Source organism: Alternaria infectoria (genome assembly GCF_024043175.1).
Source record: "Alternaria infectoria strain BMP 0036 chromosome Unknown scaffold_52, whole genome shotgun sequence".
Lineage (NCBI taxonomy): Eukaryota > Fungi > Ascomycota > Dothideomycetes > Pleosporales > Pleosporaceae > Alternaria > Alternaria infectoria.
Window position 1 is genome coordinate 33,815 of NW_026250741.1, and position 27,635 is coordinate 61,449.

At 55.3% G+C, this 27,635-nt stretch overlaps 9 protein-coding genes across 9 annotated transcripts; 5 read left to right on the forward strand and 4 right to left on the reverse strand.

Annotated features, from left to right (window-relative positions):
- Positions 1 to 774: 774 nt before the first annotated feature.
- J4E92_011023 (uncharacterized protein) lies at positions 775 to 2,793 on the forward strand (the record flags this gene model as incomplete). The annotated part of the gene is made up of 6 exons (XM_051502356.1): positions 775 to 815; positions 964 to 1,405; positions 1,528 to 1,925; positions 2,094 to 2,394; positions 2,537 to 2,599; positions 2,653 to 2,793. 6 exons carry the CDS (start codon positions 775 to 777, stop codon positions 2,791 to 2,793), a joined length of 1,386 nt encoding a protein of 461 aa, XP_051347426.1.
- A 1,100-nt stretch (positions 2,794 to 3,893) lies between these two features.
- Positions 3,894 to 6,907, forward strand: J4E92_011024 (uncharacterized protein; the record flags this gene model as incomplete). Its single annotated transcript, XM_051502357.1, has 2 exons — positions 3,894 to 4,139; positions 4,451 to 6,907. 2 exons carry the CDS (start codon positions 3,894 to 3,896, stop codon positions 6,905 to 6,907), a joined length of 2,703 nt encoding a protein of 900 aa, XP_051347427.1.
- Positions 6,908 to 7,459: 552 nt separating this feature from the next.
- J4E92_011025 (uncharacterized protein) lies at positions 7,460 to 9,946 on the forward strand (the record flags this gene model as incomplete). Its single annotated transcript, XM_051502358.1, has 2 exons — positions 7,460 to 8,002; positions 8,051 to 9,946. The coding sequence occupies 2 exons, from the start codon at positions 7,460 to 7,462 to the stop codon at positions 9,944 to 9,946; spliced, it is 2,439 nt and encodes an 812-aa protein (XP_051347428.1).
- Positions 9,947 to 10,716: 770 nt separating this feature from the next.
- On the reverse strand, positions 10,717 to 11,495 carry J4E92_011026 (uncharacterized protein; the record flags this gene model as incomplete). The annotated part of the gene is made up of 2 exons (XM_051502359.1): positions 10,717 to 11,392; positions 11,443 to 11,495. 2 exons carry the CDS (start codon positions 11,493 to 11,495, stop codon positions 10,717 to 10,719), a joined length of 729 nt encoding a protein of 242 aa, XP_051347429.1.
- Positions 11,496 to 11,598: 103 nt separating this feature from the next.
- Positions 11,599 to 12,238, reverse strand: J4E92_011027 (uncharacterized protein; the record flags this gene model as incomplete). The annotated part of the gene is made up of 3 exons (XM_051502360.1): positions 11,599 to 11,880; positions 11,927 to 12,025; positions 12,074 to 12,238. 3 exons carry the CDS (start codon positions 12,236 to 12,238, stop codon positions 11,599 to 11,601), a joined length of 546 nt encoding a protein of 181 aa, XP_051347430.1.
- Positions 12,239 to 13,067: 829 nt separating this feature from the next.
- On the forward strand, positions 13,068 to 14,840 carry J4E92_011028 (uncharacterized protein; the record flags this gene model as incomplete). Its single annotated transcript, XM_051502361.1, has 2 exons — positions 13,068 to 13,073; positions 13,371 to 14,840. 2 exons carry the CDS (start codon positions 13,068 to 13,070, stop codon positions 14,838 to 14,840), a joined length of 1,476 nt encoding a protein of 491 aa, XP_051347431.1.
- Positions 14,841 to 15,674: 834 nt separating this feature from the next.
- Positions 15,675 to 17,674, reverse strand: J4E92_011029 (uncharacterized protein; the record flags this gene model as incomplete). The annotated part of the gene is made up of 2 exons (XM_051502362.1): positions 15,675 to 16,853; positions 16,901 to 17,674. 2 exons carry the CDS (start codon positions 17,672 to 17,674, stop codon positions 15,675 to 15,677), a joined length of 1,953 nt encoding a protein of 650 aa, XP_051347432.1.
- Positions 17,675 to 18,582: 908 nt separating this feature from the next.
- On the reverse strand, positions 18,583 to 19,862 carry J4E92_011030 (uncharacterized protein; the record flags this gene model as incomplete). Its single annotated transcript, XM_051502363.1, has 2 exons — positions 18,583 to 19,704; positions 19,755 to 19,862. The coding sequence occupies 2 exons, from the start codon at positions 19,860 to 19,862 to the stop codon at positions 18,583 to 18,585; spliced, it is 1,230 nt and encodes a 409-aa protein (XP_051347433.1).
- A 5,315-nt stretch (positions 19,863 to 25,177) lies between these two features.
- Positions 25,178 to 27,218, forward strand: J4E92_011031 (uncharacterized protein; the record flags this gene model as incomplete). The annotated part of the gene is made up of 2 exons (XM_051502364.1): positions 25,178 to 25,213; positions 25,494 to 27,218. The coding sequence occupies 2 exons, from the start codon at positions 25,178 to 25,180 to the stop codon at positions 27,216 to 27,218; spliced, it is 1,761 nt and encodes a 586-aa protein (XP_051347434.1).
- Positions 27,219 to 27,635: the final 417 nt, after the last annotated feature.

Here is a 27,635-nt window from a genome sequence, read left to right on the forward strand (position 1 = left end):
CAGATCCGCAGTGTCGTAACCATGCTAGTGCACGAGTAACGTCAAAGGTCGGGTGGCCACAACGTGGGTCGTTCTCTACATCTGTCATTGGCCTTGCTCTTCAGCCTTGGGGTGCATTTACACCTTGGTATGGCCGGGCGGCCACTCAGCGGCCTCTTTGACGTCGAAAGGACCCTTTGCCAGCGCTGGCTGTGACCTGCAGCACCTGCGCCTCATGCTGCGGGCATGCTGCGGGCATGCTGCGGGCAAGGCCCACCTCATCCACGGAAGTTGGGAGCGGATCCATGCGCAGCCGTGTCGTGCCAGAGACGACTGTTTCGAGTTGCCCGGCCTTCAAATGTGTAACGGTCGAAGAAAACTGTGCGATACTACCACGAGTGAATTTATTCAGCTGCAGCTGACATGTCGTGTTTTCGTGACCATTTGCAGCATCGGTAGAACTATCGACAGCGCCGGCCGCATCGATGAGGTCTTTAGCGAGCGGATGACGTACCATCCCTAATCGATAGCGTCCACCCGAGGCCTCATATCTGTCATACACACGTGCTGGAGGCGCGCCCTACGTTGGTATGAGCATGGCAATGACAAAACGCTCATTCAATTGCTGCCAACAGACCCATCTCCGAACTTCGCATCTGATATAATCGCGGCACGCTCACGTTATTACTGCCGGCCTGAGTCCACTCCGCCCCATAACTGCGCACCAGCCACTTCGGTACGCAGCCGTGTTCCGACGCCGCCACGGCTTCATCAGCATCCAATACAGAATCCAATATGGGCGGCGGCCAAACTATCGCGGACCAGATACTCAAGACGTTCGCCCTACCGGACGTCGTCGGCTCCAAGACTAGCTCCAAGAAGCTGATCAATTTGCTGAGAGGGCACGTGCCCCTGCCATTCATGCAAACCCGCTACCCTATTGGGACATTACGCGGCCAATAGAGTAATCGCTAACAGCACCAGATGGCCAAACGTGTCTTTACTTCCAACACAACTGCTCGACAAAGCAGCCCACAATGTCCTCCAGAAGAAGCCCATTGCGTACCCGGCCATGTGCTATGGGCCTGATTCAGGTGACCCGCGGCTGAAGAACAATATTGCGCAATGGCTCACGACATTCTATAAGCCCGCGGACCCGGTATCCGAAGACCGCATATGCATCTCTGGTGGGGCATCCCAGAATCTAGCTTGCCTGCTTCAGGACTTTACAGATCCGGTGTATACGCGGAATGTGTGGATCGTTGCTCCGGCGTATATGCTTGCTTTCCGTATATTCGAGGATGCTGGGTTCCACAAAAAGCTGAGGGCCGTGCCTGAGGATGAGGAGGGGATTGATATGGCGTATTTGAGGAGTCAGATTAAGCTGAGTGAGGAGAGTGCGAAATCTGAGAATAATAATGAGCCGGTGAGTTGCTCTGAATCTTCCGGCAGTCTGGGCTGTTGTGGGTCTACAATGATGTTGTCTCATGGCACCCTACTGAGACAACATATCTGAATATATCCCCGTATGGCTACTAACATTGCCAGCAATTCAAACCGCCAAGGCCGTCGAGTAAAATCTACAAACATGTCATCTACGCGGTTCCAGGCTTCTCGAATCCTAGCTCCAAGACTATGAGTCTAAAGCGTAGAGAGGAGTTGGTACGTTTGGCACGAGAGTACGATGCCCTTATCATTACAGACGACGTATATGACTTCCTGCAATGGCCGTCAAGTCTAAGTCCTAGTACGCTGTCCATCGAGAAAGCCGGTTTGCCCCGGATCGTCGACATCGACAGATATCTGGACGGCGGCGCCGAAAGACATGGCGCAGATGGCTTCGGCAATGCAGTCTCGAATGGATCGTTTTCCAAGATCTTCGGCCCTGGCTTGCGTACGGGTTGGTGTGAAGGAACGCCCAAGATGGCGTATGGTGTTTCGCAAACGTAAGCATATCTTTTGAAAATCCCGTCATATGTCTCTGTCGCCATGCGCTATCACTCATGCCGCATTTGGGATACCCGAGATCGAAACCATCGCGCTCAGATCGATCTGAGGTTATGGTGTCACAACGATGTCTCGCTCCATCCGGCATGACAGCTAACGTGTTCCAGGGGATCCAGCCGTTCGGGCGGAGCACCCAGCCAGCTGACAGCCTGCTTTGTGGCCGAGACACTGGAAACAGGAGAGCTACAACGCTACGTGTACGACCGACTCCAGCCAACCTACGGTAACCGGTACCGTCGAATGGTGGAAGCCATCAACAAACACCTCATCCCACTGGGCGTTGACACCCCCCAAACCGATCGCGAGGTGGTCGGCGGATACTTTATCTGGCTGACGTTGCCATCGCCGCTAAAAGGCGCAGTGGTAGCACAACGCGCAAAGGAAGAAGAGAATCTAGCCGTCGCACAGGTGAGTACAAGCCACGATTACGATCATGTCCATGTCCCGAGTCCACATCATGGGTAAAGCTAACCACGACGCTTGTGTAGGGCGCGATGTTCGAAGTGAGTATGCTGCTCCGCAGCCATGTACGCCCAACTGACAGACGCAGGTACCCGGCGACACCGGCCATGAAGGCACGTCATTCAGCAACGACATCAGGGTTTGTTTTGCGGTCAGTACATACGTCTCGATTGGGTCTCCGAAGCGATACTAATCGATTGCTAGTGGGAAGAAGAAGATATGCTTGCCGAGGGTATTGAAAGACTCGCCACGGTCATTAACCGCATGTTGAAGGAAGAGGCCAATGGAGGACAGGCAACTCAGAAGGCGGCTGCTCAAGAAGAAGACGCGAAGGGTCTGTGGTGATTGAGCGGAGGGAAGGAATGGCGAATGGGATGGAAGATCGCTGTCTCGAAGTGAAGAGCATCCTATCAGCCACAATCTAGATCACACAGAGATCACGCAGAAACTTCCACGACTGTAGGGACCATATCATGTGATTCTGGTCTTGCACAACGCTATTCGTCGAAATGCAGTAATAGAGGTTGCGTTAAGCATGAGGGATCTGCGAGGCCAGCCGCGGGCTTGCTCTAGATGGACGGATGGGGTTTCGTCGAAACGTCCCCCGACCCCACAAAAACATCCTGAAGGAAATGAAAAGCAGTATATCCGGTGGCGGCGCGAAACACAGTGACCGTTGGGTATGCGTCCTTAGGCGGCGATGGAGCACAGCATAGCGTGGATGTGATGTCTTGCGTTGGTGCAAAAGAAACTTTCGGAACCCATCACGTCCAGGATAGCGATCGGGGTGGTGTTCGGTTCGAGCTTTTTTGTCCGCAAGGCTCGTGCTATGTTGCGCACAACGCTCATGGATGACACCATCTGCTATATGTCTGTGTGTTATCGGCATGTGGAGGCAACATGTCCATGATGCCCATGATGCCCAGGTGCGCGTGCCGAGGCGAACAGCGACGTCGTGGTCGAGTACAATGCCGTCCACCACACCTTGGCATGACTCTCAAGCGCCTCTTGGATGGAGCCCGGCGCATCGCAGTGTATCCACGATCTCCTGCCGGGCCGTCGCGTCGAATTGCAGAGAAAGTCGCGCGTGGCGTTGACGCGCTGGCAAATGCTTTATCTGCGCGGCGGGCGAGCGAGGGCCTGTCGATGGCCTGGCGTTTCAGCGCCGTCTCACATGCGGGCATCGGATGTGGCGCTACCAACCACATCCCTGATTTCCCTTCAGGAACAAACGCTCGCCTCGCCGCCTTCTAACCTCCCCATCCACTCACTGGCCATCGTCTCCCGCTTGTTTCACGCGGAGAAAGGGATACAACGGGTACAGTCTTGTGGGCCTGGCTAGTGGAGACCCTAGGTAATTTTGGACGCACGCGACGGCGGCAGGGTCACAGGCACGCAACCACGAGCCGGCACTTGTCTGCGGGCGTGGAATGCGGCTTCAAAACATGGCCGCAAGCGGTCGTCAGGAGGCAAGGGAGGAAGAGGGACTGCTTTGTGAATCGGGGAGGATGAACGCCCACGATGAAGAGATGGCAAAAGAGCGTGGGTATCACAGCGACGACGAGGATATAAAATGCCTACTCAATGCCGGGGAACATGAATCGAGCACAGCACAGCGAACATCACACCCCGGCTACCCGAAACTTGAAACAAGGCGTTTCGACAACGTTGATTGGCGCCCCGATCCTATTGTAAGTCCCCTTCCTGAATGAACTGCTGTACATATACTATGCGGCGGCACCCCCATTCACTTTTTCCCTTCACGCAGGCGATTGTCAGCTACCAGCACTCATTGTGTGCCTTCAGTTCTTATTGTTCTCTGTCATTCATTTCTATTGTGTAGAGTCATCTTCTCACAACAACATTACTACTTTCTTCTTCCTTCGTTGCTAGCCAACCTTACCACCACTTCTGCAAACTTGCAAACTTGCAATCTTTCTACTCGACGATCCAACAACACTATCAACGTCCTTTGCCGGTCAACTGACAACGATACTTCCAGTCTTTCAAGTCGAGACTTTTCCAACTAGCTACTCCGAACTTCAACAAACGCACTGCCATTATGGTTGCCTTTAGCGCTGGAGCGCTTCTTTTGACGCTGCGCGTCCTCCTTTCCGCCACTCCTTCTACTGCTGTGCCCGTTGCGCAAGCACCTGCTGCTTCATACGCACCAGTCCCAGCCCCATCAGCAGCACCAGCTCCGTCAGCAGCACCGGCACCGGCAGCACCAGGCGGTGCCTCCGGCTACTGGCTCGAGACCATCAAGCGCCAGGGCCAGGCTCCCTTCAACCCCAACCCAGAGTCCTACAAGGTCTTCCGCAATGTCAAGGAGCTTGGAGCCAAGGGTGACGGATCCACCGACGATACCGAAATCATCAACAAGATTATCGCCGACGGCGAGCGTTGCGGCGAGGGCTGCGACTCGACCACTACCACACCGGCACTCATCTACTTCCCCGCCGGTACCTACATGATCAGCAAGCCCATCATCCAATACTACTACACCCAGTTCGTCGGCGACCCATTGAACATGCCCATCCTCAAGGCCACCGCAGACTTCGAGGGCATGGGTTTGATCGATGCCGATCCCTACATCCCAGGCGGCGACGGCGCCAACTGGTACACCAACCAGAACAACTTCTACCGCCAGGTCCGCAACTTTGTCATCGACATCTCCGCTACCAAGGCTGCCGCTGGTATCCACTGGCAGGTCTCTCAAGCCACCAGTCTCCAGAACATCGTTTTCGAGATGGCCAAGGGTGACGCCGGCAAGGACCAGAAGGGTATCTTCCAGGACAACGGCTCCGGTGGTTTCATGACCGACCTGACCTTCAACGGTGGTGCCATTGGTGCCTTCATGGGTTCCCAGCAATTCACCATCCGCAACATGACCTTCAATGACTGCGGTACCGCCATCTTCCAGAACTGGAACTGGCTCTTCACATACAAGAGCATCTTCATCAACAACTGCCAGGTCGGTCTTGACATGGCCAACAGCCCCGCCAACCAGACTGTCGGCTCCGTCCTTCTGCTCGACAGCAAGTTCACCAACACTCCCATCGGTATCAACTCCTCCTTCACCGAGAACAGCATTCCCACCACTGGCGGCACTCTCATCCTCGACAACTGCGACTTCACCGGTTCCGAGAAGGCTGTCATTGGCGCTACTGGTAACACCATCCTTGCTGGTGGCAAGAAGGTCGAGACCTGGGCTCAAGGTAACGCTCTCGCTGCCGGCGCACAGCTTGGCCGTGTTCAGGGTGATGTCAACGGCGCCCCCGCGAAGCCCCAGAGCCTCCAGGGTCTCAACGGCTGGTTCGAGCGCAGCAAGCCCCAGTACGAGAACGTCGACGTTTCCAAGTTCGTCAGCCTCAAGTCCAAGGGTGCCAAGGGTGACGGTGCTACCGATGACACTGCCGCTATCCAGGCTGCTATCGATGGTCTCCAGGAAGGCGAGGTTCTCCACGTCGACCACGGTGCCTACCTCATCACCAAGACTGTCGTCGTCCCCGCTGAGAAGAACGTCAAGATGGTCGGCGAAGTGTACAGCACTTTCTTCATCACCGGCGAGTTCTTCTCCAACATGGACGACCCCAAGCCTGGTTTCCAGATTGGTGCTAAGAGCGGCGACAAGGGTACTTTCGAAGCCTCTGACCTCATCATCGGTACCCAGGGCCCTGCTCCGGGTGGTATCTTGATGGAGTGGAACATCAACGCCGAGAGCGGTGCCGCCGGTCTCTGGGATGTCCACTTCCGTGTCGGTGGTTACGCCGGAACCAAGCTCCAGTCGTCCAACTGCAAGAAGAACCCCGACGCGACCCACGAGCCCAACCCAGAGTGCATCGGCTCCTTCATGCAACTCCACATCACCAAGAACTCCAACGGCTACTTCGAGAACGTGTGGCTCTGGACCGCCGACCACGAGCTCGACCAAGACGACCACTCCCAGATCGACATCTACAACGGCCGCGGCATGCTCGTCGAATCCCAAGGCCCCGTCTGGATGTACGGCACCGCCTCCGAGCACTCCCAAATGTCTCAATACCAGTTCTCCGGCGCCAAGGACATCTTCTACGGCGCCATCCAAACTGAGACACCGTACTACCAGCCCAACCCCACTGCCGCCGTCCCCTTCACCAAGAACGACAAGTACTTCGACCCAGACATGAGCCAAGCCAAGGCCGCCTGGGCCGTCCGTGTCACCGACGGCAGCGACAGCATCTGGTCCTACGGCGCGGGTACCTACTCGTTCTTCCAGAACTACGACCAAGACTGTGTTGTTGGCCAGAACTGCCAGCAAGACATGAACGAGATCGCCAACTCGACAAACGTCAACTGGTTCGGTCTCAGCACCAAGGCGTCTGTCAACATGATCACCATGGGTGGTCAGGGTCTGGCCAAGGACGAGGATAACCGCTCCAACTTTTGCGCTACCCTTGCTATCTTCGCTCAGGCATAGATAACTCGTCTTGTCTCTACGACAACACTACGTGGATATCCTTGATGGATGTTCATTGACATAGACACTTCTTCACTTCTTTTCCCTTTGGGGACCCGTTTTTTTTAACGAACATGTATATCCTTTTTTTGTTGTTCTGTCTTTGTCCCATGTAAGAGGCGGAATGTCACACTCGCTTGAAAGATACGCTGTATGAAGTCGAGAAGCATTATTTATACCCCTGGGCAGGATTGAGGAGTTTGGGCCGGAACCTTTTCTTTTGAGTGCAGTTGAGAAGATAGATGATGAATCAATATCTTGTGATATTATCAATGCTTGAATATTTCGTCTGTGATGTCTTTTTGGTAGTCTGAACCATCTCATTACAGGTTCTGGCAACGTGAGAGTATGTAGATAGTGTTAATGTTAACATGTGAGGCCCTCGCCAAAACTCACCTCCCCGCGCGCACGTCCTCGGGAAAAACTTCCCCGCGCAGAATCTCGCAGCTCACCTCTCTACAAAACCTACCCTTCCCACACAACCTCCCCACCACATCTCTCACGTGCGCAAACATGTCTGAACCGTCAGACGAATCCACGCGACCGGCGAAACGCGCGCGACTTGACGACAATGCCGCTCCCTCACTCTCCACTACCTCGACATCAGCTCCGCAGACAGCTCCGATTTCCTCAGCGCCAGCGACCATTGACACGGATCTGGAGCGCGAAGTACGCGCCGGTATAACCGAATATGTCTGCCCGGATAATCTGGGCTTTACGGGTGTGCTGAAGCAGAGGTACACGGATTTCTTGGTCAATGAGATTGGGTTGGATGGGCAGGTGCTGCATTTGAAGAGCACGGAGGTGGTGGATAAGAAGAAGGCTGGGAAAGAGAAGGCGGAGGCGACCAACGGTGTGGATGAAAGGAAGCCTGAGAGTACGGCAGCGACTGAGGAGAAGGTCGATGCTGTTATGCAGGATGCGGGAGTTGCTGGTGAAACTACGCTTGCGGTGCCCGAGCCGGTAAAGGTGGAAGATGCGCCGAAGGAGGAGGAGAATGGTGGGGAGGAGATTATTGGGAAACCGCCGGTAGCTCAGGAAGAGCCTGAAGAACAGGTAGGTGGTCTGTACGCATACATGTTGCGCAAATGCTAACACGTACAGTTGCCAGAAGAAGATCGCAATATCCTACACTCGATATTCGGCGAACAGACTACCGACGAGATCGTAAAGCTTGTCCGCCAAGTACGGAGAAAGGAATCGCGAAAGGCAAAAGACTTCAAAGCCGTCATATCGTCGCCCATAACCGATAAGGACAAGCGCACCCAGGCTCACCAGAGTCTACGTCGGATCTTTCCTAACCTCCTCGAGAGTGCAATGGAGGAGAACCAGACCATACGCATCAAGGCGACTCCACCAGCGGAGCGCAAAAAGAAGAAGGGCAAGGGTAGCGCAAAGGATCGCGAGAACCAGGGAGGCCGACGCGGAGGTCAAGATTGGGAGGAGCTTGGTGGAGAATACCTGCACTTCAATCTGTACAAGGAAAACAAGGATACAATGGAAGTTGTAGGGTTCCTTGGAAGCAAGCTCAACTGCGGCGCCAAAGGCTTCGGCTTCGCAGGCACAAAAGACAGACGAGCATGCACCGTCCAAAGAGTCTGTGTCAAGCGTCAACTAGCCCAGCGCATCCAGAACTTCAACAAGATCCTGTTCAATGCCGCCGTAGGAGACTTTGAGTACCGCCACAACGACCTAAAGCTAGGAGACCTGATGGGCAACGAGTTCACCATCACCCTCCGAGACTGCCATTTCCAGAGCGAAGAAGGACTGGACTTTGCTCAGCGAAGTAAATTGGCCCACGACGTAGTCAGCAAAGCCATCACCGACTTCTCCCAAAAAGGCTTCATCAACTACTACGGCCTCCAACGCTTCGGCTCCTTCGCCGCAAGCACCGACGCCATCGGCCGCAAGATGCTACAAGACGACCTTCAAGGCGCGGTAGAAGACCTCCTCGCATACAGCGACACGGCCCTCGCCTCTGCCCTAAACCCGTCCGAGTCCACAACTCTAGTCTCGCAAGACGACCGCAACCGCGCCCACGCCCTGCACATCTGGAAAACCAAAGGCTCCGGCACCGAAGCCCTCGACTTCCTGCCCCGCAAATTCACCGCGGAGCGAAACATAATCCAACATCTTAGTTCGCGCAACAGTAAATCAGGCCGCTACGACCGCAAGACGGATTGGCAAGGCGCGCTCATGACTATCCCGCGTACACTCCGTCTAATGTACGTCCACGCCTACCAATCCCTCGTCTGGAACAGCGTAGCCGGTAAACGCTGGGCCACCCACGGCGACAAAGTCGTTCCCGGCGACCTCGTCCTCGTGAACGAACACCGCGATAAAAAAACGGGTAGCACGGAGAAAATGCCAAAAGCAACACACGACCAAGACGGCGAACCCATCATCGATCCCTCCGGCGCCGATTCTTCGCTTGCTCCCGACGCGGATTTCGAACGCGCGCGTCCGCTTACTGCGCAGGAAGCTGCTAGTGGCGAGTATAGTATCTGGGACGTTGTCTTGCCGCAACCGGGCTTCGATGTCGAGTACCCTAGAAATGAGATTGGGGAGTACTACAAGGAGTTCATGGGGAGTGAGAAGGGTGGGGGGTTGGATCCGTATAATATGCGGAGGAGTTGGAGGGAGGTTAGTTTGAGTGGGGGGTATAGGAAGTTCCTAGCCCGGCCACTTCAACCGCTTGAGTTCAATGTTCATAGTTATAGGAAGGTGGATGAGCAGTTTGTTCAAACAGACTTGCAAAGCCTGGGCCGCGAGAGAGATGTTGGAAAGAAAGATGGGGGTAAAGAGGATGGGAAGGAGGGAGAGATTGCAGACGCGCAGATGGAGGACGGAGAGGAGAAGGAAGAGGCGGGAGAGGAAAAGATTGCTGTGGTGATCAAGTTACAGTTGGCGAGTAGCCAGTATGCTACTATGGCGTTGAGGGAGCTGATGAAGGCGGGGGGTGTTAAGGCGTTTAAGCCTGAGTTTATGGGTGGGAGATAGGTGATGAGGATGCGGGATCATTGGTGATCATGGTGAAAAGCAACGAAAGTCATGGTCATATGTTTTGTACAAAAAACGAGGTAAATTGTCTATCGGTGCTTGAAAGGGATATAGTCATCTACGTGTTTGGGTGGGGTGGTGGTGGTGGTGGATTAGTGTTGTATGTCTCCTTTCTGATGTGCGTTCGGATTGGAACTGCCATGGAATGCGGAGTCTTCCGTTTGACAATGTAGGTAATGCCCACTCACTACCCCGTACTTCACGACGCCATCGTACCATGCTGCAATGTCAATAGTCTCATCCCCTTTTCCTTGTAACTGGTACTGGTACGACGGAAAACCTTCTTCCGCCGTGTTTACCCGTAGTACAGGATTCACTACTTCCAACCCACAGCGAGCGTTAGCGTTGACAACCCGGGTGGCGGGCCGCCCATGGTACAATCCATTACATAGTTTGCAGTCTAGGGACATTGAGGATACTTTCTTGACGGAAAAATGCATCACAGCCAAGTCACGACAAAGGTCAGCGTTGACAAAACTAGTGGCATTGCCGGACATGGCTGAGAATACTGTCTTGACAGTCGTAGTTATTAAATCCGAGGATCTTCTGGGTTGGCTAAAAATACATTGGGGGTATAAAACTGATTTTCTTTGTCGTCCATCTAACGACTGGTTTTGATCTCCACGGATGATAAAGGAAAGGCGTAGCGTCGTTACGGTCGTGTCGGTGTATATGTACAAATGTTCAGCTCGCGTTCGGTTTCGAGATGCTCAAACCGCGTCCCCTGCGTCCATATATCTCGGCGGCGGCGAAATGGGATCGGACAAGGGTCCAGCATAGTTCACATCTTCGCTCGTGGGCCGGCTGCGGTGTAGTAATGCGCGGCTGAGGCTGAGACGCGACGGTTGGCGTGGTTTCTTCTCCTCCGGCGCCTTCCATAAAGGGAGGTCTGTTGCGTCGGACGAGGTGCGAGTGAGGATAGGGTCAGCGCTGCTGCGTTTCGTGTAGCCCATGTCTGACGGGAGGGGTGTTGCCGCGGTGTTTGGGCGCGTTATAGTCTTTGCTTCGTACATCGATTCCAGTTTTGGTGATGAAGAAGCCTTCTTTTCGATGCCGGTGTATTGTATGCCCAGCTCCGCGAGTAGGAGGTTGTTCTGCGGCGTTGCATGCAAGTTGAGTTGGGACAGGGAGTGGTTCGTTGTTCGTGGAGATGCTCGCGTGCTCTTCATTGTGCCGCTCCTGCTTCCGTCCCTGGTGGTCATGTCGCGTGCTCTTGAGATTCCCATTTTCATGAGTGGGCGGAGGGTTGCCATGCAGCCGACGATGATGCATGTGCCGCATTCGACGGTACTCCATATGGACACGTTGGTCACGTCCCAGAAGAAGTCTTCGAGTTCTGTTAGACCGGTTATGTAAGGGAAGCGGATTCCGGAGCAGATGCAGCCACTGTGATATGTTAGTAGAGCGGTTTGAGAGTGGCTTTAGTCGAGACGTACAGAGCTGCGAGGGATAGGATAAAGCCGACGGAGAATTTGTGCCGCAGATCCATGTTGGCGTACCATAGAATGGGGATGGGTAATAAGAAGAAGACGACGTCTGTCAATGTACTAAAGGTCGCTGTGGAGTACTTCGTAAGCTTGCGTGTAAATAATTCATTCGCGCCACATACCTTGTTGATAGGCAAAGAAATAGTCGACCTGCCGCGATTGGCAGCGACCGATGATCTCGTTGACTGCGTACTTCTCCAAGTTGGGTCCGCATCGGAAGATGACGTAGAAGAATGCAGACATCGATGACACAATGTTGGCAGCGACGGTCACGTAGATGATGATGAAGTGACTGCGCCTGACGACGATGCGGGAGAAGAAGATAGCCAGAGAAATCTTGACCAGCATGATGGCCATGAGATATCCGGTTTCTCTCACAATAACCCACTGCAACGGTTAGTATGGTTCGCAAGGACAGGATCAGAATACTTACTTTTGTCACCTTCTGCAACTCGTCCGCGCTGGTGATCTCGCTGGTTCCACCAGATGCTTCAACCAACCAAACTGATCCGCAGAACAAAGTGAACGTCAACTGCTAATGTTAGTTAATGATCACTTGGCAGTGGTGACAGAAACCTACACCGGCAAGTAGCATGACCGCATCATCCCAGCCAAAACTACGGATAATACATGTGCGAGTCCATATCCTGAGTAGGATGAAGATCCAGGATACAACCAGGAAGGCAATGGTAATCCGTTGTTGCTGTTCGGCGGCCATCGCCAGGTCGGCTGAGCTGTGCGTCATGGTGTCGATGTCGAGAGCACGACCAAGTGTCAAGCTGATGAAAAGCAAAGTTGCGCAGTGGTATCAAACGAGAGTAGCGTGTTGCTCGAAGAGAGCAACGTATGGTCGTTCATGAGAAAGATACAACAAGAAACGGCGGGACCTGCATCGAAGGGAAGAACCGGTTTAGTATCCCGCATCATTATGTTGAGTCGAGTTTGGTTGACTATGGCTTGTAGTAGCATGCACAGCGGCCCAGCCAGTCTATCAAGTTCCCAGTAGACTATTGCCCACCGGCGGCCTTCTCCATCCTGTGAGGAGCTCTGGAGCTGCATCCAAAACTCTAATCTGACGGCTGAGGCGAATCCGAACCTTGAGCTATCGTTACTCGTAGTGTAGACGGCGGCGCTGCGGGGACGCTGGCTAGCGCTGCCGCCCCATGTTGGGCTCTACGGGGTCTTCTCCGACACTGGTACAGGAGTATATGCATGGCAAGTATGCAGGCAGACGATTATAAGCGGACGCGAAACATACAGTATGCGTGCGGGGGAGTCGGTGGGGGGGCGTTGAGGGTAGTGTCAGGCACAGGGTGGGTCTGAAAGGGAGAGGGACCTCGGGATTGGTGATCTCCCTGGCGCTTGGACCTTCAGATTTCCAGTTCCAGTCCTGCTTCCATCGCAAACAAGCAAACATGACCCTGGCGGAGAAAGCAGCACGAGGCGAACCGCAGAAAAAGAAACTACATCGGCCACCAAAGAAGGCCTGGATACCGGAGAGTATCGCCTCCATCAATATATCGACACTGAAGTTGGGTTCGCACTGTTCGCGTCCGGTTGGGTACCTGGCTCGCATGCACGTGAGTGATCAACACTTGTCCGCACGGTCTGCCACATTCGCCTTAGCCAGGGACGCCACGATCCCAAAAACCAGATACCCGTGGACCGAGGCGAGCCTAGACAGACGATAGGTGCGGGAGTAGTCGCGACTTGGGAACGAAGGTTTGCACGGAAGCTGCCTGAGGTGTCCGGTCAGGGCAGCCATACAGCACACTCCAGACCCTTTTCAGACACGCTTCACCCCTGCTTGCTGTCGCCACGGGCCCTAGTCACGCTCCCCCGAAGCTTGCATCCTGCATCCCGTGACGTCAATCTAGCGTCCCTTTACAGCACTTGAGGAAGCGAAGATCAGCATGCCGCCTTCACTTCGCCGACGAGGAAGCCAAGCACACACACATCGTATGCCCCCGCCCTCACCACCAGAAGCCCAAGACACGTCCAGCGACGCAGAACTAGACGGTCGCCAAGATGTCGAAGAAGAAGAAGAGCAGGATCTCGACGCCGCCGACGACGACGAAACCCTTGGCGACGACCTAATCGGCCTCGAAGGCGATGAAGAAGACCAAGAAGAAGACGACGAAGGCGACGAAGAACTCGGTTCAGAAGATGGTCTCGCATCCCCAAACCTCCCCTCAGATAGTCTACCCAACCTCGATCCCCCACCACCTTACCTCCGCGAAATCTCCACCCTAGCATCTTGGACCGTCTCCTCCTCCAAACCAGGCTGTTCGATTCCCCAACTGCGGCATCCGAATACGAACCTCTTTTGGCAATCCGATGGACCACAGCCTCACTATCTCAACATCCACTTCTTCAAACTCGTCCGTATTGTGGGATTGAGACTGTATCTCGACTTTGAACAAGACGAGAGTTATACGCCCACGAAGATCATCTTCCTCGCTGGCAGCGGGCTGAACGACCTCCAGGAATGGGGCGAGATGCGATTGGAGAGTCCGAGGGGATGGATCTGGGCTGATTTCTCGGGGGTAGGAGATCCGGATAGTGATGATGAGGGTGGTGACGACGACGATGAAGAAGGTGATGGAGGAGGGAACGCAGGCGAACGGCCCCAACGTCTCCTCACAGACGCCTTGCACATGAACGGCGGGAGGAGAGGCAACGACGCATCTTCTGATTCCGAAAATGCGGCGCCAGGTCAGGGAGGGGATCTGGATATGCAAACTCCAGGACAGCAAGACACGCCTATACCTCCGTATCCTTCCTACGACACACCCCAACCCACCCAACAGTCACAACCCCCTCCACCAGGCACCCGCACACGCACCCGCCGCGCAAACCTCCACCCAAACCCCTCCATCACACCGACCCAGAACCATCCACCATCAACGCCTATCCCTCCTCAAACACAACCGCAAACCTACCCGCGCTCTCACCCTCGCGCCCCTTTCGCCTCCCTCTCACCGAACCCCGCTCCCCGCCCCGCACCCTCAAATACCTTCTCAACACCAAAGCTACCTGTGCTGCGAGCGCATCTGGTCCAGATTAAGATTTTGGAGAATCATCAGAATGGAAAGGATACGCATTTGAGGGGGTTGCAGATTTTTGCGCGGAACGATGAGGATGGGGGGAGAGGGGGAGGGGGTGGTGGGGGGCAGGGACATAGGGGCGTTACGGCGAGGATAGAAGGAAGTGGATTGCAGGAGATGGTTAAGAGGGAGAAGAAGGAGAGGAAAAGGAGGGAGGAGGTTTTGGAGTTGGGGGGTGGGGTTATGGGGATGAGTATGCGTAGTGGTGGAGGAGGGATGGGAGAGGGAAGTATTCGCTGATAAAGAAACAAAACCTAGTTAGAAAGCGAGAACACTTGTACAATTTCAGGGAAATATGAAATCCACCTCCTCCCCACCTCCTCCCCTCCGCCTCCCCCACCTACCCGGGGGTATCAGATAAAATTCAGCTATCGTTGAACGAACCAACGAGTGGTTTCGCTGGTCAGTTAGTCAGTCGGTCCCACCAAACAATAGCTTGGAAAGTTTGAAGAGCGGGTAGAGCAGTCTGGTGTGGAATACGCGTCACAGCCTTTAATGCCTTTACAATCTTTACTCGGAAGGGAACAACGTTAAAGTACCAAGCATGAAGTGCATCAAAGAAATAGATAGAATGTGAATCTCATAGCTGTGCCTTCGGTCAGCAAGTTTTCTCAGACCACAAGCTTGAAAGCTGGAATGAGCGGCAACAAGGCAATGCGCATTCATAAGATTTACTTGGGCATGAGCACCATCAGAGCATGAGGTTGTGAAGAAATAAATGAAATTTAGATTCCATAGCCTACGCCACCCATTCCAATCCTTCCTATCCTTTCCCTTCCTTCCAGTTCCATCATCTCTCGTACATTTGGATATACCTTCCCTCCCCGCTTTTAGTTGTGTAGAAACGGTCCGACTGAACATCAATTCCCTCAAAGCAGCAAGATAAAGATACATATGTGACCGGATATCTCGCGATCTATAACAGAGAGCGCCTAGGAAAATTTGCTTTCCAGCCCTAGGGGCAGGAGAGAGACAGCGTGGAGACCGAAGTCGGCATGCTGCTTTACACAGGAATGAGCCTGTGTTGTGGCTTTGGTGCACTGGGCCAACCTAGATGAAACATTTCTGCTTCATCTAGAAAAGACCCTTACCGTCCTTCTCCCCAAGCGTATTCTTCAGATCCTTAGGCTCAGCCTCCTTCTCCGGCTTAGCGACCTGCTCGTCACTCGGGCCATTCTTCTTGTTTTGCTGCTTAAGCGGCAACTTGCTCGGACTACGGTTCCGGTCCATCTTCTCCTTGTTACCATTCGCATTCTCCTTCTCCTTCTCCTTGACATCCTCCTCGTTATCCTCGTACGCCTGCTCGACCTTCTCGCCGGCAGCCTCAGCCTTTCCAACAAGCTCCTTAGCAATCTGCCTGGCCTTCTTGCTGGTCGCATCGGCGCCCTCGTCAAGTTCCTGCAGTTTCTGGCTAACGCGGCGGTTTACGTTTTCGAGGAACTTTTGGTTGGCGGGGGACATGCTGCCTTTGCGCTCGTCTTTGATGTGGCCGTTTGCGGGCTTCCTTCCGCGGACGGCGTCTCTAGCGCGGTTCACGCCTGAGGAGATGGCGTCTTCGGCGGATTTGTCGAGAGAGTCGAGTTCGCGTTCTACGTTGCGGCTGGCGTCGCCGGCGGCGTCGGAGATGGTGCGGTGCTTGAAGTTCTGCTTGGAGTTGGGGGTGGAGCGGCGGAGGTACGACTTGAAGAAGAAGCGCATGAAGAGGATGGTCAGCGGGGCGAGGTAGATCAGGTTGACGTAGATGGCAAAGGCTTGGCCCGAGGTATCGACGCAGGGGACGGTCTGGTACTCGGTGCGGTAGAAGGTCCTCTCGACTGTCTCGTGGGGGTGGAAGAAGTCGTGTACTGCGTTGTGGGTGGGGGCAGGCTCTCCGGCAATGACTTGCTGGGGCTGGCGAACGGGGATGGGCTGGCCAGGGACGGGGATGTTCTCTGCGAGACCTTCATCGCCAGCGGCGCGGTAGATGAGCTTCCTCAGGAAGGCCACAGCAACACCAGTCACGGTGGGGAGAGCTTCGGCAACCGACTCAGTAGCGGATGCAACTGCGGATGAGACGCTCGACGAGACCACCTTGGGCGCGACCTTCTCAGCAACCTTGTATGCGACCGAAACGGGGACGGTGTAGGAGATGAAGAGGTGGATAGCGGCGAAGGCGGATCCGACGAGGAACTGGGTGATTTGGAGGGTGGTCAGAGTTCGCTTGACGATGTTGGGGACGCGGTAGCCGAGCGCGGAGACAGTGTAGTAGGTGTACTGAAAAACGTTAGTGGGCGCCATTTGCTTGGAGAAAAGCTGCTTACCATCATGGCGTGGATTCCAGAGTTGACCGTGGCAAACATCCAGATAGGAGGTGACATGAAGCGCATACCAGCCCACATGGACAACATAGCGCCGGCATGGTGGTATTTCTGGAGGGTAGTGCTGCGCTTGCCCTTTGCGAGAATAATGGCCGTGTCAAGGACCTCGTAGAACTTGGAGAGGTAGAACCACCAGCCCCAGAAAGCAAGACCCTCGTTCCAGATCCTGCCAACGTCGGTGGTGTCGGGCAGGCCGTTGGAGCCGATCTGAACCTTGGAGTTGAGGCTGCTCCAGCTGTCGTTGACGTTGCTGTAGGTGACGGCGTCGCCCAGGCCGCGGGGGCCGTGGATCTTGCAGAGGGCGTCGATGGTGCCGACAACGGCGTTGGGCTCGCTGTAGTGGGGGAACGAGTGCTTGAGGCAGCGGATCATGGCCACGCACGTCACGGCCGAGTAGACGGCGAGGAAGACATTGTGGAAGATGACAAAGGCGTAGAAGGGGCGGGTTTTGGCGATCCTCCACGGCTTGTTGCCGTGCTGGCGGTTGTACCAGTTGACGTACGTCACGGCTACGAAGTAGACGGAGGCGATGGTCAGCGGGACCTTGTACGACAGCGCGCCCTGGTAGATGTCTTCGGGGATGGGGAAGGGGTTCTGGAAGGTCGACTCGCCCGACCATGGCGGCGGAATGGGCGAGGGCGCGGCATCGGGAGGGAACTGGAGGACAGCCCTCGACGGCCAGTCGCCGGGGTGTAGGGAAGGGCCTGCGCCGGACATGGTGGGCGTGGCGGCGGGAGACGATGCGCGGGTGGAGGGGCAGGTGGTGGCAGCACTCAATGGGCGGGTGGTGGGTGAGGTGAAGGTGTTGGCCAGGCAGGCGCAAACAGGGTGCGGCAGAGGCAGAGGGTCTGGGGGCCGCTGGGGTTTTTCTGTGGTCCGATGAGGTCAATGCCCAACGGTTGTGCTAAACTTTATCGCGGGAATCGGCCCTCGGAGCTCTGGGCGTGCCTATCGTCGGCGCAAAGCTGCGATAGAGGTGGTGTTGTTGTTATTCGTTTCTCGCTACGCACGCGATACCACCTACGTGTACTAGGTGTATTGCTCGGGGTACACGCACGAACCCAGGGCAAGGCGCACAGGTTATATCGTAGAATTAAGTGCACAGATATGCCCGGAGCGAGGACGCATGCAGTAACGGTGCGTCGGACAAGGAGCTAGAAGCAGCAGGCAAAGGCTTCTGGACGTCCCTCTTGGTTATGCTGAGCGTGACGGGCCAATGGCGTCGCGACCAGCTACCGAGGCGAATAATCACCACCTCCCACTGGACACCCGCCTCGACAAGACCCTCTTGAAGTTTATCTAGAATTTACATCTGCTCGCAAGTCTAACGCCATGGGGTAACACGAATATACATCCCGTCTTGTCGACGAAAAGGCGGTCGTCATCTTGCGTTGTGCGATTGTAGAGATGCATGCTGCAAAATTTCTGCAAGGATGCTGTGAACCTGTTGAGGGTCCGGCTAAGCGCAAATCTGGGAGCAAAAGCCACCGACGCCGTAACTGGGAAGAGGCAGGGTGACGTGCCGCAGCCACATCTGGGGAACAGGTTTCATATCATAGTGGGAGATGCACTGGTAATATTCAAGCTGGTATCTCTGGATTATGGGTAGACTAAGATAGATACGCTCAAAACTTCGGCTTGCTACTCAGAGGAATCGGCGGTGGTTCACCCGAGCCGTCGCTCAATTCCTTCTTCTTGGGCGGTGGCGGAGGCGGTGCCTTTTTTCCTAGGCCTCCCGCACTACTTTGCGACGACGACTGCGCTGGGCCTGGCGATGCACTCGACGATGCGAGGTTGTTCATCTTGCCAGCAATGCCGTACTTTTGGTTTATAGAGTTGGCCGACTTCCACCCAGACGCGACCTGATCTCCATGCCGCTGCTGGAAGTTGTTGGCAGTCGATGCAGCTCCTTTCAAGTCTGAAGCTGATACCTTGGATGGGTCATCGCGTAGACTGCTGGCGGTCCGCAGTGCTGCCTGCTTGTCTGCCCACGACGTGCCAGTGGCTGGGGGAGCTGCTGGTGATTTTGGCCCAGACATACTTGCGAACCTACTCTGCAACTCGTTCATTTGCGAGCCACGACTAGGCGGGGCGGGAGGTGGTAGGACAGCCCTCGAGCTTGAGTTCTGTCGCGGTGGGACGGGCGGTGATGGGTTTGCGCGAGGCGGTACTGGAGGAGAAGCTGTCCGTCCGATACCAAAGCCCGACACCGAGACACCTGCTTGACCCAGGCGACCCAGAGCACCTTGGTTCAGCACTCCCTGCTCAGGTCTTGCCTCTTGTGTCGCCTCATTATAGGTAGGTGGAGGAGCCGGTGCGAATTCATCGGGGTTCGAGTTCTGGCGCGGTGGTAGTGGAGGCCGTGGGGGCAGGCTGGGCTTTGGTTTGGCGGCACCTGCAGTCGGTGGTGTCGCAGCGCCAGGTCTGAACGCAGGAGGCTTGGGCAGATGCGCTGTGCTCAACCCTGTCGTGTCGGGTCGGTATGGCCCTGGGGCTGGTCTGTTTGCTTCTTCCTCCTCCCTCCTGCGAGCCTCTTCTCGCTCCTGCAGTCTTTGCTTTGCCGACCCAGCAGGCGCAGACGACGGTCCGGATGGTGCAGATGCTGCCGAACCGCCGCTGTAGTCGAGTCTCTTGGGCGGCGGCGCAAACTGCGAGGGGTCTTTCAGGGATGACAGTGGTGCTGACTGGTGATCGCGGGCGGCTTCTGCATGGGGGTCTTTACCCTGTGCCTTTCCAACCCATCCTTTCTACACACCGTTAGTTGACGGTCGATAAGGAGCAAGACAGGCTTACATACCACCTGTGTAAGTTTCGAGTCGCTCGCTCCGCCTCCACCGCTCCCACTGTTAGTGCGACTCTTTTCGGGATGCCAGCCTCCTTTGGCGACGCTCTTGAATTTGTCCATGCCGTGTTAGCGGAGGAGTCTGGGGTTAAGCGTTGGCGTCGTGAATGCCAGCGGATAGCGGAACCGACGCGTGCGGGCCGATGAGATCATCAGCCAAGCGGGCCTTTAGCACATGTCAGCGCAAGCCGGCACGTCGGTCGGACTAATGCCCTGGGACTGGCTGACATCTCGCAGCAGAGTTCCATCGGGACATTGAATGCCGCATGACGGTGCTGTGAATGCGGAGTCTGCGTGGAAACGCTCCATGTGTTTGTCGTGTAGAAAGATTCGAGGCCGCCCGTCAGCAGGCGCCACACGTGCTCAGCGGAGACTCACAACACCCGGACTTGAGAACCTCCCGCACTGCAGCTGCAATGCATGGCTTAGTTCCGTGTTTCACGTTCGCTAGCTGCAGCTGAGGGGAGTTTATCGTGATACCATGCCTCAACGGTACCCACTTGCAACATCCAGGACGAACAACTGCAGCTATAGCCTGTCACAGTCAGCTCTATCGTCCCGGCCCTACTCCCATCCAATCACCCACCACGATACGGGCACTCCAAAGGATCTGCATACCAGCTCAGTCGGATGCGCCGGCCTATCCTTGCGATTGTTTGTTCGACTTCCCGTCACCACAACGAAGACACCATGAGTATGAAAGCAGCATTCCAGGCAATATAACGAACAAACGCTGTCAGACTGTGCTCAGCGCGCAGATACGATTGCATCATACTAAGCTTTGTTAGATCGACGGCTAGACATTAGCCAGGCTAAATTTACCCCCTCCCGAGCAGGTGGGGTTTGTTCGTCTTATAGGCGTCGAGGCTGAGTCCGTCTCTCCCCAGCATCCCAGCATGTAGCCAACCGCGCCGATTCTTTGCAGCCGGCCCTTCGGACTTTGATTCTGTTGGCTTGACAGCTTGCATCGCACACATGTTGCCAGACAACGGGTAACATGTCTGCGCCACCCCAGCCGGGCGGCCACTTCGCAAAGGATTGCCCTCCCCTCTCCGTGTCCACTTTGCATTGCCTTTCAAGACCAACAAGACGCCAATCAATCCTCCCAGCCTAGGAGTCCAACAGAAGAAACGACTCACTGCCTAGGGATACATAGTGTGCCGTTTTCGCGTCATCGATTGGACTACCAGCCTTGGAAGGTCACGCCCAAAACCCGTTCTCGGCCCCGCATCTCCCATCACTGGTCAGAAAGTGGAGCATCACCACCACCACATTCCAGCTCCCCGCCTCGGTCATAACTAGGTGTCAGGCATCTCCGTCTGATTCCTGTCTCCTTACTGGTGTCGTCCCAACACACCACTGCGGCTCGTCCATACACAGCTAGTTGCTCGCGTCAGCGGTTCGTCCAGCCGCAATGGCTCCGCCTAGGAAAGAGGAATGGGACGAAGATGAAGATGACAGAGGGCCGCCCTGGCCCACGGAAACTGAAAGCGATGATGAGATAACGGTTTCTCTGGTTCCAGTCGTTATTCCAACTGCTGTTCCATCGGTCGAACCAACATCGAATACTGCGATGCCGTCGATCACCCAGTTCTCAGTAACGAACAGTGCATGGAACTCCGAACTCTTCAGCCAACCCTCGCCGCCTCCCAAACCTGTTCTACCAAACGAAAGACCCCCTGGGTATCCGTCGAATCGTCCCTGGCCTCCTCCTCCATATGGACCCACCCTATCGACTCAAGACTGGCAGTCCTCCGCTTCTGCAACAACACCATATGCCGACCACTTGCCCACAACCTCACCATGGAAAACATCAGCAACAACGTTTTCGCCCGATCCCTCCGGACCACCATCCCCAACAAACATCTTTCCTGGCGCAACCTTACCGCTACCTGAGAAACACACGAACAACACGCCCATCTACGCCGCCGCAGCCATCATCCCCATTGTCGTCCTCGCAATCATGGCCAGCGTGATCTTCCTCTGCGTGCGCAAACGAAAGAGACGGCGCGCCGCTGCTCTAGCCACCGAGCGCGAAGTCCAAGAGATGAAAATGACGACTCCATCACAGACATCACAACAACACCATGGGAACGAACATGTACAACCGTACATCGCACCACCACCCCATCCTCCCCCAGTCCTCCCCCCAATCCCCTCCATATCACAACACCAACGTAACTCCCACCTCCTCCCCCCAACATCCACACCCAGCGCCTTCCACCCCATCATCCTCGGCCCCATCTCCCACTCCAACTCCAACGGCGCCTACCTGACCGGCATGGATACCTCAGATATGGTCTCTGTGTCTTCCAACACACTGAGGCCGATCGAAGATCCCTTCGGCGACAATAGTAGTTTGAGTGAGCCGCCGCCGCCGTATCGGCCGTGTAGTTTGCCGCCGCCGAGTTTTGTCTCGGAGAGGGCGAGTGGACGTTGGAGTGGTGGGGGCCCGCCGAGTTTTACGACAGAGAGAGGGAGTTTAAGGAGTGCTGGGCCGCCTAGCTTTACAACGAATTCTAGGCAAAGTAGCTTGAGAGAGGGGGTGGGCGGGTTTGGTTCTCAGGCGCATCTTATCGAGCGGAGTCCTTTTGATGACCCGGATGATGGGGTGTCGGAGATATCAGGACCGATACATGGGGAGGGTGGGGAGGGTGCGGGAAGTGCTGTTAGTGATCTTTCGTACCAGCGAGAAACGTTTGATGAGTTTAGTAGGAGGGGTTTTCTTAGGTAATGCAGGGGAGTGAGTTGGAGGATTCTTTTCTTTCCACGTGTATATAGTTCTCTAGGATTTAGTGTTTACAGCGTTATAGGGGTATCTCAGATCCAAAGACGAGAGTTGATTTTGGATCTGAGATGCCCCATTACGCTGTAAACACTGAGTATATCTCTCTGATCACTTGTTGCTTGTCCTGGTATGAATTCAGACTGTCAACTGCATCGTGCTCACGTTTTTATACACTTGGCAAAATTTTGAATATAGACTGTAGCATCAGACTCCAAAGATATTCGCGCGCGGAACCCGTGGACAGTAACCTATCTATACTATGACGTACACCCCACCAAGCCACTCATCTCGCCTAGACCCCTCACCCGTCCACCCTCCCCCCTCCTAGATCATACCTCAACAACCCTCAACCAATAGACCTAGCACCACCGGACGAACCGATAAACTCCACTGTCTTATCTCCTGAACTTCCCCTCCTCGCGAACGATGTGGAGGTGGCGCTGCGCTTGCTTGGAAGAGCAGGTGAGTATCGTGTGAAGATCAGCTTAGAATGGTTCGCGCGCAATCGTTCCTTCGACTTTGGGAACGCTATAGTAGTTTCGCGAATTCCTCACCAATCACAGCCTTAGAATCGCAGGAATTGGACGGCTGAAGAGGGTTTTTGACTGGAGGAACGGTTTGGAAAGAACGATTGGTACCTTGCATGAAACGGGTGGCGGCTAGTGTTGGCGTGAACGGCTATCGAAAAGTCCAGCTCACATGTTAATCGCAGCGGGTGTTGAGATACGAGGTGGGATGCGAACCTACCCCGCGATTCAAGGCATTCTGCGTTGCAATGTAGATGTACATTTATCACGCAGACGAATAATTAAAACAATACTCAAACATTCGCTACAATTCATGCAGGTCACAAACACGCATCTATCCTGGGGCCAAAAGCATGCCTCCTCCCCACTACATCAAATGCGGCAAGTGCTATCGTGGCCCTTTCTCCGCTGCCCTGCCTGCCGCAGACAAAATCTAAAAATCTAGAGCGTCCCTCGGACCATGATTCGCCGGGAGCGGGTAGCTTTTATCCAGGTACGTGGGTTTTTTTTGGCATGATGACGGCTAGATTAATCATTTCGCCAGCTGGCAGTCACTTTTTTTTCTTGGTTGCTTATTTGCGGCATGCGGCGCGGAGGGATTCCGGAAACGCTGTGGGGTGTAAGGATTCAGGAGTGCATACATAGACGATTTGTGATCAGGCTGCATGATTGATGGAATGGAGCTCGAGGACGGGTGCTAGTATGTTGTAGATGGTAGCTGGTAGAGGTAGCGGTAGATGATTTACGCTTGCTCAGGAGGTTGATGGAAAAGGGCTGCGCTGGTTGGTGGGCCAGAAAGACGGATTAGCGTCGGCATCTAGGCATTGACCTCGTTGACCTGTCATTTCTACCCATCTCATCCTTACGGCACGCATCATGGGTGGGTGGGGGAGGCGGAGGGGAGGTGGTGGAATGCTCGCGTCATCTGTCTATTAGATCCAGGATAGATGATGGTAGGGCTCAGGAGGTTGCTCTGGATAGACAGCGCTGGTTGGATGGGCGTTGAGTGGATGGTCCAGAAAGACGATTTAGCGTCGGCACGTATGCGTTGACCTCAGCGCGCGGACCTGTCATTTTCAACCATCTCATCCTTACGGCACGCATCACCCAAGCCATGGTGTCGTTCGTTCCGTGTCCGTTCGCGACTTAGCTCATCGTTATGTTTGGCCCCATTCGCTGCTAGGCGCATGGCTGGTGAGGCGTCGGCTTCCTTCGCCTGGCTGTGCGTGCTGGCTGGCTGGCTGCGGCGACGACAAAGAGCCTCTCTTCCATGCTTCCTCCCTGCCACGCCCACCCAATTATGACAGCCTCGCTATATCGCCCTCGCCGGCCCATGCACCTGCGGGCTCGGTACCTGAGCTAGACGCCTCCTAGCCCTCAGGAGACTTGGCCTTAGCCGCATTCCGGGTCCTGCTCAGGCGGTGCTGCCAGTGTGTTGCGGAGTGCTTGCTGCTGCTGCTGCCAGCTGCGGGTCACGATCGGGACTATCAATTCTTCATCTTTGCCGAACTACTACCTTTGCAACTGCAGCTTCAGCTTCCCCGGCCCCACCAGCTGCCTAGTACGTGAGAAACCTTCGCCGTGCCTGGTCACCCAAAGCAAGCAACAGGTGCCTCTTCACAACCACCACGCTGTGCTGACGCCCTCGCTCGGTACCTGCCTCGACAACGTCTCACAACGCTGTCACATCCCCTGCTGCTGCTCAAGTGTACTACCCAACAGGTCTCACAGCTTCCCGTCTAGCTGCCTGCGTTTGCGAGAACATCCCGCCGTCAACAAAGAAATCCATCCAGGGCGCCTTTGTCTTCACCACCCGTCGACCCAACCCCGCCGAACGCCTCCTCGACTCGTGGACGACCCTCGACGTCTTATATTACTGCTACATGGTCGGGAAGGAAGGACATTGTGTCAGGGCTTTGTGTCATTGGGCTTGCTATGAGTTTGGATCAGCACATATATGGGTACGGCTCTCTTTAACCTTCCCATGTGCTGGAAGACGTGTAGCGTTCGGCTGGTGCAACGAGCTTCATCTGCATACCTCCGGCCGTCCTTGGCTTCATGTCATGTCGGACCAGACTATGTCCCAATCCAGGTCTAGGGTAGGCAGAGGTCAGGCAGCACCGCACGGTTGTCACTTGGAGCTCGTTGCCATCATCCCTTGCCATGCTATCCCAAGAATACCTTTCTTTAGACTTCTTCCGCTCCTTCCCGTTCTGTTGATAGATTTCACTTTTGGTTTTCCTCATGTCTCGGCTCGCATCTGCAAGTGCCCCAGGCTAACGTGGGTCGCGTGCTAGATCGACGGACTGGCATCTCCCAAGTCCTTCCTCCACTCCCAAGTCGCTGACGTTCCCTGACGGAACTCTCAAAACACCAAAGACCGAGTCGTTTCCCCACTCGCACTTCCTCGACGCCTGGGCCACCCCACGACCTAATGGGCAGCACACCCCGGTGCAGACTCCTTCCTTCACACTCTCGACGCCCATAGGCCGGCCGTCGAGCTCGTACAGCCAACCCGTCCGCACCCCCGAAGACCCAGAGTTCCATGTCAACCACTTCGCACCGCAAAACCTACCTCTTCCGCCGGTCGACGTCTCCCGAAGGCTGTCGTCCTCGCCGGGCCCTAATCAGCTGAGGAAGGTTGGATCACAGGGACAGTTCGGCTCTCGTCCTGTCAGCATGGACTTTTCGCAGATGCAAACGCCACCTCCGACGAGGGACGCTTCGTCAAGGAGGAGTGTGCAGCAAAGTGGACATGGGGTGGCAACACCAGCTACGGTGGTGCACAGGACGCCCAGCCAACTGCCGGAATCCTCAGGAGCTCTGTTTGATCAGACACCGTTTGGCTTCGCTGATCTGCAGTACACTCCACATATGATGCAGTTCCCCAGCGGCGGTCCAATGTCTGCGCCACCCATGCCTCAATCGAAGCTGTTCTGGGACCCAGCGAACGATGGCATGCAAATGGATCTAGATGTGCCTCTGGGTGTAGACCCCTTCGGTCCTACCCCGCATAGACCGCAGCACGACATGAACTGGCAAGCGATGAACCATCCTTCGGCTAACATGATGCAAACCCCAGCGTTCCAGAGCTTCCAAGCCTCTCCCATGCCAGCGTCGTTTGCGAATACACCCTCACAGCAGAGACACGGCTCAAGAAATGGCTCTTTTGTATATACAGCTGCAGGTGTCGATCCCAACATGCTGCTCAGCTTCTCCAATCCCGATATGACCGGTTCCTTTGGAAGCATGCCGCAGCAGCCAATGCTCGACGTGTCAAGACAACCGTATGAGACACAACTACGGGATGCAGAGAATGAGAGGGCAATGGCGAAGAAGGCTAAGAGTCAGCATTCACGCAGCAACACAGCTTCGTCGTCGGGTTCAGCGGAAAACGCGAGACCTGTGCTGCAACGAAGCAATACCGATAGTGGGCCGAGAATAACCAGAGCAATGGACCCTCGGATAGCAATCCCAGCTAATGCTTCGACGATTCCCCGCCGCTCATCGCCACTGAAGCGTCAAAGTGGCGGATCACTGAAAGCGATACCTGAGATTAGAAGACCCCGTACACGGCTGATCATCGACGAGAGTGGTACGGCTCGAACAGAGACGATACCCACTGGAGATGATGAGACCCCCAGGAATAGACGGCAGACTTCGCAGCAAGATCTTCGACGCCAATATCCCGGACTGTACGAGGAGCAAGACAGCGAGTCGGACGACGATGAGCCAGCTCCAATCGTCAGCCGCAACCCATCCTTCGTCATACCCCAACCCGAACGTCGAGCGACGAAACACGCCCGAGCAGACAGCGGCGGGCTCGAACGCGCCAACTCCTTCAAGATGGCGCGCTCCGTCTCCGCCTCCCGCCTCGCATCCGACGCCCTCTCTAAGACCTCGTTCGAAACGCTACGATCAACTCGACGCTCCGCCGCCGCCGCAGCCGAAAACACCATCCGTCGCTCTAGCGCCATGGAGCGCCCCAGCCTCCGCGAACGAGACCCCGAAGACATACACATGCCCGACTCTCCCGGCGATGCCCTAGGCGCCTTGAAAAAGGTCGTCGGCGCCCGCCAACAACGCATCGGTACGCTAGCATAGCCATCTCGCTTCCCTCGTCCCCATGCCTTCGACTGACAAGTTCAGAACGCGCATCGCAAAACACACTGCTCGCGCACAACCAACGGTGGGCGCAGGCCTCGGCTGATATGTCCACCTCCCATCCTCCTCCATCACACAACCAACTTTACCAATTACAATCGCACGGCGCTTACGACCCCTACTCTAATTCCTTCAACGGCTCGCCGACGACTACGACTACGCCATCGACGGAATGCAGTAGTAAGAGTAATGATAGCACGAGGTGTGTTTGTGACGGATTGGTGGATGATGCCGATACGTTGATGGTGCAGTGCGAGGCTTGCTTTAAGTGGCTGCACATGGGTTGCGTGGGGTTGAAGGAGGAGTGGTTGCCCAGGGTGTTTGTTTGTGTGTTTTGTAAAAGTGGAAAGGGGGAGA